This window comes from Mesoplodon mirus (assembly GCF_964341445.2).
Source record: "Mesoplodon mirus genome assembly, chromosome: 4".
Taxonomy (NCBI): domain Eukaryota; kingdom Metazoa; phylum Chordata; class Mammalia; order Artiodactyla; family Ziphiidae; genus Mesoplodon; species Mesoplodon mirus.
Window position 1 is genome coordinate 125,063,168 of NC_138979.1, and position 13,096 is coordinate 125,076,263.

The window sequence follows — 13,096 nt, forward strand, 5'->3', positions numbered from 1 at the left end:
ATTAGTGAAGTTTTATTTTGCAAGTTGTAAATATAGACTATTGCCCTGTTCCACCTTAGAATTGATATCGCTGCTGCTGTTGTGAAAATTATGATGAGAGTCTTAGAGCTTTAGAAAATATGTTTGAGTCCAGCCATAGGGGAAAAAAAGAAAGGAACTAAAAAAAAATTTTTAAGAGCACCAGGTATCTGCTAGTGGTCTCAAGTATTTTTCCCTATATTGTGTGAATAGTTTCACTTACTCCTTTGGTTCTAGCAGAGCTGATTGGTACTTTGAAAAAGTCTAGTACCTCGGATGGTTGTGTCATTTCAGGTTAGTGCTGTAGACTAATTAATTTAGAAGGAAATTCAGGGACTTTCCCTGGTGGCGCAGTGGTTGAGAATCCGCCTGCCAATGCAGGGACACGGGTTTGAGCCCTGGTCTGGGAAGATCCCACCTGCCGCGGGGCACCTAAGCCCATGAGCCACAACTACTGAGCCTGTGCTTTAGAGCCCACGAGCCATAACTACTGAGCCCACGTGCCACAACTACTGAAGCCCGTGTGCCTAGAGGCCTGCTCTGCAATGAGAGAAGCCACTGCAATGAGAAGCCTGCGCACCCCAGGGAAGAGTAGCCCCTGGTCGCCTCAACTAGAGAAAGCCCGCACGCAGCAACGAAGACCCAGTGCGTCCAAAAATTAAAAAATATATTTATTTTAAAAAAAAATTCAGAACCTAAAAGAGGTCAGGAAATTTATCCAGTTTTCCTTCTCAGTTTGCAGTTGAGAAAAGTAAGACAGTTAGTGGTAGACCCAGGTCTGATCTCCAAACTCCTCACAATATTTCCAGATTGTTTTTCATCTAACACCTGAGGTCAGCACAGGGTGAGTGAACATTTTTATTTTTAGGGGTTGGAATCTTTCGGCAATTCTGGAGCATCAAGTGCTTTGTTAAGATGGCTTTACGGAGTACCTACTTTATTCCAGGCAGTATGCCAGATACTGCTGATAACAAAGATGAAAAAGACTGGGCCTAATACTCAGAAGCTCATGGTCTAGGGCAGTGGTATACAAAGCAAGGCCAAAACTGTTTTCATAATAACACTAAGACATTATTTGCGTTTTTTCAGCCTTCTTTACTGCAAAAACAATGGTGGGTAAAACCACTGGGTAAAACTCCCTAGCATGAATCAAGGTAGTGGTACCAAACTATACTAGTAGTCATTGAACTCTTTCCTCCCACACACTTGCAGTGGAAAAAAAAAAAAAAAAAAACAGTTTCATTTAAGAATGTCTTTGATGGAGCAGTAGAGATTATTAGTAGTATTAAATCTTGACCCTTGAATACACATGTGTTTATAAGATTTTGTGTGATGAAATGGGAAGTATGCAGAAAGCCCTGTTGCTGTGTACTGAAATTTGATGGTTGTCTTGAGGAAAGCAAATGTGTAATTGTTTGATTGCAAGCTGAGCCAGCCACTTCTTTCATAGAACGCCATTTTTACATGAATGAACAACAGACATAATCTGTGGTTATTTACACTTGGGCCTTTGGCAGATATTTTCTCCAAAGTAAATAAAGTGAGCTTGTCACTTTAAGGCAAATAACTAACAGTATTGCAGCCCGTGATGAAATTCCAGCTTTCAGGTGAAAACTAGAAGCTTGAATCTCCACCATGAGTGTCACAATATTTAACTTTTCTGGTGAGATCAGTATTGATATTAATAAATAAAATGTTTTGATGTTGTATAGTGAAATGTGTCAACAGTGGAAGAGCTGCCTGAGTGAACCAATATTCTCTAAGTGACTAATGTATGATGTTACAAAAGCATGTACCAGGATAAGATCGATTCAAAGTTCAAGATAGAATAACAGATTTTAATGTAATATAGAGTATGAAAGTTCAGTACTGCCGTTCTAGGATGCAGGAGGAAGAGAAGATATATTTATTTTAAAAAATCATTATTCAATAAAACATATAGGTTGCAAATAGTAGGTTCATAGAGAACTGAGTGATTCTGCCATGGGATATAGAGAATGGAGGTGAATATGGTGCAGCATTCGTGTTCTGAAAGGATCAAGGAGGAAGGGCAGTGGATTTATGTTTAAGATAGATTTTGTTCATTTCAGCCCTGTGCCTGGGAGGGAGATCACAAAATGTGTTTTCTTTTCCTCCCTTTTCTACCACATGGCTTTCCTTGAAATTCACATATAATATGGATTATGTAACCTTTATGGTATCATCTAGCATGGGCTCAGCAAATTTCTTTTAAGAACAAATAGTTTTGGCTTTGTGGGTCATATGGTCTCTGTTGCGACTACTCAGGTCTGGTGTTATAGCACAAAAGCAGTAAATGAATGGGCATGTCTGTGTTCTATTAAAACTTTATTTACACATAGTTGTAAATATGGTCTATGTCATCTGGTCCTAGAACATTAACTACTATTATGGTTTTATTATCATACGGAGATACAGGTTTCAAGCTCCGAACAACTGACTTGGAACTGAATTATTTTTTTAAATGAACTTTAAAAATGCCTCACGCTTGTTAATTTGGGGACTGTCCATATATGTATCAATGCCTTAATTTTCCACTGAGTGTCATTATAAAATTAGTGATTATTTTTTACTAGCACTTTAAATATAATAACTTTGTAGAACAGTACATCTTTGGCATTGGAGAATTTAATATTTGACTGACCTGGAAAGTCTTTCACGTGTAATTTGTAATTTTGTTCATATATAAACATTTGTCAAATTGAACATGAAGATAGGTACTGTCCCAATATGGTAGCCACTAGCCACATGTGGTTATTGAGCACTTGTAATGTGGCTAGTCCAAATTGAGATGTGCTATAAGTAGGAGATACATGTCAAGTTTTAAGACCTAGCGTGGCAAAAGGGAATATAAAATATCTTATTAATTTTTAAATATAAACTACATGTTGAATTATAATATTTTAGATATATTGAGTTAAATAAAATATTAATATCACTTGTTTTTACTTTTTTTAATGTCACTACTAGACATCTAAAAATTCATATGTGGCCTGCACATATATTTTATATTATATTTCTGCAGTGCTGTTGTAGATTGCTCCTTTGGCTCAAACTTGGTCTCACATTCACACTCCAGCTTGTTCTAAAAAATATTTTGAGATCCTTACCTCTGAATTGGTTTGGGAGTATAGGCTTGCTTATGACTTCACAGTGTACTATTTTAAATTCTTAAATTTCACTACGTATGTACAAAGGGAAATAGAGTTGTATTAGAATGGTAGGATTATGGTTGCCGCTTATATTGAAGTGTCTATAAGTTATTTTTTCAAGTTGTAGGGAGAGGGGTTTTGAATGTAAGTGTATGTTAACCTGATTTTATTTTTGTTTTTGGTTTGTAGCTTGTAGACCCTGGAGTTAAGGCATGGACACCCACTAAAGGAAAACAGAATGTGATCATGTTTGTTGGATTGCAAGGGAGTGGTAAAACAACAACATGTTCAAAGGTAAATTATACTTAATTAAAAAACAAAGCCATGGAGAAAATATGTTTGTATAAATCAAGTTTTACGTTAAAGTCAGGATTTGTAGTTTTGTTCCTTTACAATTTTGTGTTGCTTGATGTATCTATTATGTTTTTGTAATAACTCTTTGTAGGATAAGAGCAAAGAATCCCATAGTCTTTCTCGTGAAAGCTTTTTGCAAGAATGGTAGACTTCTGTATAACTATGCTGTTTCTTTTACCAAAAAGACTGTTCCTGTCCTTTAAAAAGGAGATGAGGATATGATTTTTGGAGAAGTGAACGTGGAAAGTTTACCTTATCTCCTATGGCTCAAAACTCCCTTTTCACAATGTCTCACCCAGTGTAATACGTATGAATCTTCATTTTGCATATCTATTTGCTAATTTTAAATTCATTATACCACCCCTTCCTCCATAATTGGGTACCTCAACTTTGTTACCAGATTTTACTTCACAAGCCTCAACTTTGTATAGTTTAGAAAGAAAAAAAGAGGAAAGGATTATTTCTTAGAGGGTTATGTTATTGTTAGTTTTTAATTAACGTTAATAACATTTTTTACTATGGTCATTTGTTGCTTCATCATTTTATATCCTTCGAATGTGACGGTATGGCACTTAGAATTTAAACTCTTTAGGAAATTTTCTGTATTCAGAATTTAATAATATTACTTTTAGGAGAATATGAGCAATTTTATTTTACTCCTTAAGTAAATAACAAGTGTAAACAGAAACAATTACATGTATAATAAATTTGTATTTATTGATTTTTAAAATCTTCCTTTCCCAGTTAGCATATTACTACCAGAGGAAAGGTTGGAAGACCTGTTTGATATGTGCAGACACATTCAGAGCAGGTATTGTGTTGAAATTTGAAAATTGTTTTCTGAAATTTGTATCTTCAAGTTTGAGGACTCATTAACTCTATTTCATAGGGGCTTTTGACCAACTAAAACAGAATGCAACCAAAGCAAGAATTCCATTCTATGGAAGGTGGGTTCCAGTTTTTATTTTTATACTCATGTGTCTCACCTTATCTGTCTGACTTTATTTAATGCTATCTGGTCACATTTTAATATATACTTATAAGCTTAAATCCTTTCTGGAACAAACTAGAGGTATAATTAATACACTGTTATCTTTTATTATTGTAACATGACTCTTCTGACCCAGCCTGATAGATCAGAGCAGATGTTGTTTAGTTTATCATTCTGCCTGTACTTATCATCCTGCCTTCCATGCTTTCCAGCATCCTTCTGCTTCTATTCCAGTTGTTTAAGACCTATCTGAAGCATTCCTCCATTCAACACACTGGTGAATTCCATATTGTCTATTTCTTTAGTACATCATCTTCGAAAGTTTGTTTTTGATCACCCTAAAATGCTTTATGATCTTTAGTTATCTCAGAGATTCTGATCGTTGCTATCCTTCATTTGCTACATTACTGTTCAATTAGGTGGTTTGTATATGTTAAAATGACTAATTAAAAGAATCGAGTCAAGATTGAATTTAGAAGGACCTACTTGAGGGAATAGCATTTCTCTTAATGTTATTAATATCAATGTAAAAAGATTATTAATATAGAAAGCTTAAAGAAGCTAAAATTTGAGGTAATTAAATGAATGATATCATTTTGTTGGTCTTTATTTTCTACTTTTTGGCTGGCCAAAAAAACTGGTGAACTTTAGCTATGGTATGTTCTTTATTTAAATTCTTTTTCTTTTAGTGTGTTTTTTTTGTTTTGTTTTGGTTTTGGCCATGCCACATGGCTTGTGGGATCTTACTACTTCTCTGACCAGGGATTGAACCTGGGCCCTTGGCAGTGAAAGCATGGAGTCCTAACCACTGGACTACCAAGGAATTCCCTCTTTTAGTTATTTTTTATTTTTTTGCGGTACATAGGCCTCTCACTGTTGTGGCCTCTCCCGTTGCAGAGCACAGGCTCCGGACACGCAGGCTCAGGGGCCATGGCTCACGGGCCTAGCCACTCCACGGCATGTGGGTTCTTCCCAGACTGGGGCACGAACCCGTGTGCCCTGCATTGGCAGGTGGACTCTCAACCACTGCACCACCAGGGAAGCCCTTTTAGTTATTTTTTTATGATAATTTCTAGCAAGTAGATTAAAGAATAATGTTAGGAATTTTATTTTTAGGATAAGAACTTTTTCTTACATAGATTTAAAAATCAAGGGATAATAAACAGCTCTACCTTTAGGGTTCACAATTTGCAAATGATATAATTTAGCTGATAATTACTTGAACTATCAAGCAAAGCCAGAGCATTGATTTTTAACCAGTATTCTCAGTACCGTTTATTAAATAATCTCTCCTTTGCTTATGTAAACTTAAAAAACATACTACGTATATGGAGTAAAGTATTAGCAGTCATTGTTTCCTCCAGGAGAGATGAAATAAATGGGGCTAGGGGGAGGACTTGAACTGTATCTCCAATATTAAATTTACATATTAGTATTTATTGGGAGGGGTGGTAGATATGTTTGTTATAGTATAATTTGTTCTTTTTAAAAAAAACACTATTTTAATTAAAAATTTTAAAGAAGTGAAAGCACTAGCAGTTTCACTTCCCAGTTATCAGCTTGTAGCATGTCCATCTGTGCTTTTTTCAGTGTCTATATAAACAAATACACAGACATACATAGATAATTTTTAACTGAAATGGACGCTTATATACCTTGATTGCTTTGGTAGTGGTTATATGGGTTGTGTAAATTTGTCAAAGCTCGTTAAAATGAACAATTAAAATAGTGCATTTTATTGTATGTAAACGTACCACTATACAGTTGATTAAAAATGGGATCTTATGACAAGGTAGTTATTACTCTTGGGAAGGAGTGAGGCGCTAATTATGTTGTTTTCTTGATCTGGGTGTGTTTGCTTTGTGAAAATTCACCAAGTTTATAATTGTACAGCTTTTCCACATATATGTTATACTTCATTAAAATGTTTACTTTAAAAATGGGATCTTAATAATTCTGGGCAATATACTGTTTAAGATCATTCTTTTTTATGACATCATTGTATTCCATTGTATGCATGTGTGTAATTAATCAATGCCCTTCTTATGAACATCTTTGATAATATTTCTTTCCACATTTGTAAGTTTTATTTTAATAGTATCTTTATCTTTTTTTTTTTTTTTTTTTTTTTTGCATGCATTGGGTCTTTGTTGCTGCGCACGGACTTTCTCTAGTTGAGGCGATTGGGGACTACTCTTCGTTGTGGTGTGAGGGCTTTTCATTGCGGTGCGCGGGCTTTTCATTGCGGTGGCTTCTCTTGTTGCAGAGCATGGGCTCTAGGCACATGGGCTTCAGTAGATGTGGTTCGTGGGCTCTAGAGCGCAGGCTAAGTAGCTGTGGCACATGGGCTTAGTTGCTCTGTGGCATGTGGGATCTTCCCGGATCAAGGAAAGAACCCGTGTCCCCTGCATTGGCAGGTGGATTCTCAACCACTGTGCCACCAGGGAAGTCCTTCTTAATCATATTTTAAAATAGCTGGTAATGCTAATTTTTGTCTTCTTTTTCAACATTTATTGCTTCTTTCACCTGCTTATTTTCCTGGGTAAATTTTAGATTTTTTAAATCAAGTTCTAGAAAGAAAAATCTCCCTAAAATTGTGATTAGAACTACTGTGAAACCAATTAATTTAGGGGAGAACTGACATCTTTACTATACGTGTATAGTTCCATTCAGGAACCTGCTATGTCTTTTTTGTTCAAAAATTTTGTCCTTAAGTATAATTTTCTTCATTTAAGGCTCACATGTATTCTTATTAAGTGTAGTTCTACTTGATTTTTGTTGTTAATTTAGGGGGAAACTTTTTGTTAACATTATATGTCTTTTCATTTGACAGTATTGAACTGTATCAAAAGTTGCCAGTAACCAAAAAAAGGCAAATTAAAATGAGATCTTGTTTCTTGATTTTCAAGTTGAATAGAGTTTTGGCTTTTTTGTTTTCAATATTTATTTATTGTTTTTTTTTTTTTTGGCTGTGCTGGGTCTTAGTTGTGGCACACAGGATCTTCGTTGTGGTGTGCAGGATCTTTTAGTTGCGGCATGTGGACTCTTAGTTTTGGCATGCTGGCCTCTTAGTTGCGGCATGTAGACCTCTTAGTTGTGGCATGTGAACTCTTAGTTATGGCATGCATGTGCAATCCAGTTCCTCGACCAGGGATCGAACCCAGGCGCCCTGTGTTGGGAGCTCAGAGTCTTAGCCAGTGGACCACCAGCGAAGTCCCAAATTAAACAGAGTTTTGAGGATTGTGAAAATGTAGTAAAATAGGAATAAAATTAAACTTTTGTGACGGACATTTTCCTTTTAAAAACCAAAAGCCTAAATGATCAGACTGTTTGATCCAATTTTAACTTGTAGGAGTATGTCATAACAATTTCAAAGAAACAACGTTACATCCTATTCATTTTGGCTATATTTTTAAGACCAAGAAGTTGGAAAACCTTAAATGGCCAACAGTAGGGCATTTACCAAATCAAGCCTTGGTAAATTTAAGAAAATTGAAATCGTCTAAGTATCTTTTCCCACCACAACGCTATGAGACTAGATATCAATTACAGGAAAAAAACTGTAAAAAATACAAACACATGGAGGCTAAACAATACGCTACTAAATAACCAAGAGATCACTGAAGAAATCAAAGAGGAAATAAAAAACTACCTAGAAATAAATGACAATGAAAACAGGATGACCCAAAGCCTATGGAATGCAGCAAAAGCAGTTCTAAGAGGGAAGTTTATAGCAATACAATCCTACCTCAAGAAACAAGAAACATCTCAGATAAACAACCTAACCTTACACGTAAAGCAATTAGAGAAAGAAGAAGAGCAACAACAAAAAACCAAAGTTAGCAGAAGGAAAGAAATCATAAAGATCAGATTAGAAATAAATGAAAAAGAAACGAAGGAAACGATAGCAAAGATCAATAAAACTAAAAGTTGGTTCTTTGAGAACATAAACAAAATTGATAAACCATTAGTCAGACTCATGCAGAAGAAAAGGGAGAAGACTCAAGTCACCAGAATTAGAAATGAAAAAGGAGAAGTAACAACTGATACTGCAGAAATACAAAGGCTCATGAGAGATTACTACAAGGAACTATATGCCAATAAAATGGACAACCTGGAAGAAATGGACAAATTGTTAGAAAAGTACAACCTTCCAAAACTGAACCAGGAAGAAATAGAAAATGTAAACAGACCAATCACAAGCACTGAAATTGAAACTGTGATTTAAAAATCTTGCAACAAAGGAACTTCCCTGGTGGCGCAGTGGTTAAAAATCTGCCTGCCAGTGCAGGGGACATGGGTTCAAGCCCTGGTCCAGGAAGATCCCACATGATGCAGAGCAACTAAGCCTGTGCTCCACAATTACTGAGCCTGCACCCTAGAGCTCGTGAGCCACAACTACTGAGCCCACGTGCTGCAACTACTGAAGCCTACATGCCTAGAGCCTGTGCTGCACCATGAGAGAAGCTGCCGCAATGATAAGCCCACGCACCACAACAAAGAGTAGCCCCTGCTCACTGCAATGAGAGAAAGCCCGAATGCAGCCAAAAATAAATAAATAAATAAATATATTAAAAAAAAAAATCTTCCAACAAACAAAAGTCCAGGATCAGATGGCTTCACAGGCAAATTCTATCAAACATTTAGAGAAGAGCTAACACTTATCCTTCTCAAACTCTTCCAAAATATAGCAGAGGGAGGAACAATCCTAAACTCATTCTTTGAGGCCACCATCACCCTGATACCAAAAGCAGACAAAGGTGTCACAAAAAAAGAAAACTACAGGCCGGTATCACTGATGAACATAGATGCAAAAATCCTCAACAAAATACTAGCAAACAGAATCCAACAACACATTAAAAGGATCAACACCATGATCAAGTGGGGTTTATCCCAGGAATGCAAGGATTCTTCAATATATACAAATCAATCAATGTGATACACCATATTAACAAATTGAAGGATAAAAACCATATGATCATCTCAATAGATGCAGAAAATGCTTTCGACAAAATTCAACACCCATTTATGATAAAAACTCCCCAGGAAATAGGCATAGAGGGAACCTACCTCAACATAATAAAGGCCATATATGACAAACCCACAGCCAACATTATTCTCAATGATGAAAAACTGAAACCATTTCCTCTAAGATCAGGAACAAGACAAGGTTGTCTACTCTCACCACTATTACTCAACATAGTTTTGGAAGTTTTAGCCACGGCAATCAGGAGAAAAAGAAATAAAAGGAATCCAAATTGGAAAAGAAGTAAAACTCTCACTGTTTGCAAATGACATGATACTATACATAGAGAATCCTAAAAATGCTACCAGAAAACTGCTAGAGCTAATCAATGAATTTGGTAAAGTAGCAAGACACAAAATTAATGCACAGAAATCTCTTGCATTCCTATACACTAATGATGAAAAATCTGAAAGAGAAATTAAGGAAACACTGCCATTTACCATTGCAACAAAAAGAATAAAATACCTAGGAATAAACCTACCTAAGGAGACAAAAGACCTGTATACAGAAAACTGTAAGGCACTGATGAAAGAAATTAAAGACAATACAGACAGCTGCAGAGATATACCATGTTCTTGGATTGGAAGAACGAACATTGTGAAAATGACTATAGTACCCAAAGCAATCTACAGATTCAGTGTAATTCCTTTCAAACTACCAATGGCATTTGTCACAGAACTAGAAGGAAAAATTTCACAATTTCTATGGAAACACAAAAGACCCTGAATAGCAAAAGCAATTTTGAGAAAGAGAAACGGAGCTGGAGGAATCAGGCTCCCTGAGTTCACACTGTACTGCAAAGCTACAGTAATCAAGACAGTATGGTACTGGCAGAAAAAACAGAAATATAGATCAGTGGAACAGGATAGAAAGCCCAGAGTTAAACCCACGCACATATGGTCACTTTATCTATGATAAAGGAGGCAAGAATATACAATGGAGAAAAGACAGCCTCTTCAATAAGTGGTGCTGGGAAAACTGGACAGCTACACGTAAAAGAATGAAATTAGAACGCTTCCTAACACTATACACAAAAATAAACTCAAAATGTATTAAAGACCTAAATGTAAGGCCAGACACTATCAAACTCTTAGAGGAAAACATAGGCATAGCACTCCATGACATAAATCACAGCAAGATCCTATTTGACCCACCTCCTACAGAAATGGAAATAAAAACAAAAACAAACAAATGGAACCTAATGAAACCTAAAAGCTTTTCACAGCAAAGGACACCATAAAGGAGGTGAAAAGACAACCCTCAGAATGGGAGAAAGATACTTGCAAACGAAGCAATGGATAAAGGATTAATCTCGAAAACATACAAACAGCTCATGGAGCTCAATATCAAAAGAACAAACAATCCAATCAAAAAATGGGCAGAAGACCTAAAAATACATTTCTCCAAAGAAGATATACAGATTGCCAACAAACATATGAAAGGATGCTCAACATTTCTAATCATTAGAGAAATGCAAATCAAAACTACAATGAGGTATTACCTCACACCGGTCAGAATGGCCATCATCAAAAAATCTACAAACAGTCAATGCTGGAGAGGGTGTGGAGAAAAGGGAACCCTCCTGCACTGTTGGTGAGAATGTAAATTGATACAGCCACTATGGACAACAGTATGGAGGTTCCTTAAAAAATCTAAAAGTAGAACTACCATACCACCCAGCAATCCCACTACTGGGCATATACCCTGAGAAAACCATAATTCAAAAAGACACATGTACCCCTGTTCATTGTAGCACTGTTTACAGTAGCCAGGACATGGAAGCAAGCTAAGTTTCCTTCGACAGATGAATGGATAAAGAAGATGTGGCACATGTATACAATGGAATATTACTCAGCCTTAAAAAGAAACGAAATTGAGTTATTTGTAGTGAGGTGAATGGACCTAGAGTGTCATACAGAGTGAGGTAACTCAGAAAGAGAAAAACAAATACCATATGCTAACACAGCTACATGGAATCTAAAAAGAAAAAAAAGTTTCTGAAGAACCTAGGGGCAGGACAGAAATAAAGACACAGATGTAGAAAATGGACTTGAGGACACGGGGCGGGGGAAGGGTAAGCTGGGACGAAGTGAGAGAGTGGCATTGACATATATACAGGACCAAATGTAAAATAGATAGCTAGTGGGAAGCAGCTGCATAGCACAGGGAGATCAGCTCCGTGTTTTGTGACCACCTAGATTGGTGGGATAGGGAGGGTGGGAGGGAGGCTCAAGAGGGAGGGGATATGGGGATATATGTATACGTATAGCTGATTCACTTTGCTATACAGCAGAAACTAACACAACATTGTAAAGCAATTATACTCCAATAAAGATGTTTAAAAAATTGCTTAGGCATGTTAAGTGGAAAAGCATGTTTAAAACACTATGTAATACAAGTTCAGTTATTAAGGAAAATGTAAAAAAAATTGAGGGATTCACAGCTCATTCAGAAAAGATACGCAGCAGAATCATACAGGATTTCGATCTTCCCTGGTGGCGCAGTGTTTAAGAATCCGCCTGCCAATGCAGGGGACATGGTTTCGAGCCCTGGTCCAGGAAGATCCCACATGTCACGGAGCAACTAAGCCCGTGCGCCACAACTACTGAAGCCTGCATGCCTAGAGCCCGTGCTCCACAACAAGAGAAGCCACCACAATGAGAAGCCCGTGCACCGAAACGAAGAGTAGCCCCCGCTCACTGCAACTAGAGAAAGCCTGCGCACAGCAACCAAGACCCAAAGCAGCCAATAATAAATAAATAAATAAATAGATAAATAAATTTATTTATTTAAAAAAGAATCATACAGGATTTTGTAATTGGAAAACTGATTACTGCTTCATGCTGCTCTAGAAGTGGGTTATATTTAATACTTACTAGATTTTATACTTCTAAAGTGAAATTGTGATCATTATGACTTTTTCAGAGTAGATTAAGGGTGCACTAACAATTTCCAGATTTTTCATATTTGGAAGTTTTGCTGCTAAGTCATTTTTCCATGTTAAATAGCTATACAGAAATGGATCCTGTCATCATTGCCTCTGAAGGAGTGGAGAAATTCAAAAATGAAAATTTTGAAATTATTATTGTTGATACAAGTGGCCGCCATAAACAAGAAGACTCTTTGTTTGAAGAAATGCTTCAAGTTGCTAATGCTATAGTAAGTAGCTTAATTTAACAACATTATTAAGGCTTTGGTTAAATTAATTATAAACGCTGATTGAGTTTATGAACCATATAAATTATTTTTTGCCTGTAAGACAGATTCCAAGTAACTTATTTTTATTTTGGGCTCCTTTATCTGTATGATAAGGACTTAATCTTCTGTACATTAATATGAAATTTTCATGAGTATTGAAATATTTCCTTTCTCACTTAATCATCTTATTAGTATACGAAAAAGTAACAAGCAAAAAAAATGAGAATTAGCCTTTAATAGCTTTTGAATTTCCTTTCTGTAAATTATTTAAATTAAATTAAAAACATTTGCTTTAGGTGAATTTTGATTTTTAAAATGAAGCATTTAAAAATATTAATC

At 36.1% G+C, this 13,096-nt stretch overlaps 1 protein-coding gene across 1 annotated transcript in view; it reads left to right on the forward strand.

Annotated features, from left to right (window-relative positions):
• SRP54 (signal recognition particle 54) overlaps positions 1–13,096 on the forward strand; it is a 42,614-nt gene that overhangs the window by 14,127 nt on the left and 15,391 nt on the right. Inside the window, exons 5-8 of the mRNA XM_082619893.1 lie at positions 3,378–3,482; positions 4,287–4,353; positions 4,432–4,489; positions 12,568–12,718. Of these exons, the coding sequence (XP_082476019.1) occupies positions 3,378–3,482; positions 4,287–4,353; positions 4,432–4,489; positions 12,568–12,718 (381 nt within the window). The remainder of the gene's footprint in view (positions 1–3,377; positions 3,483–4,286; positions 4,354–4,431; positions 4,490–12,567; positions 12,719–13,096) is intronic.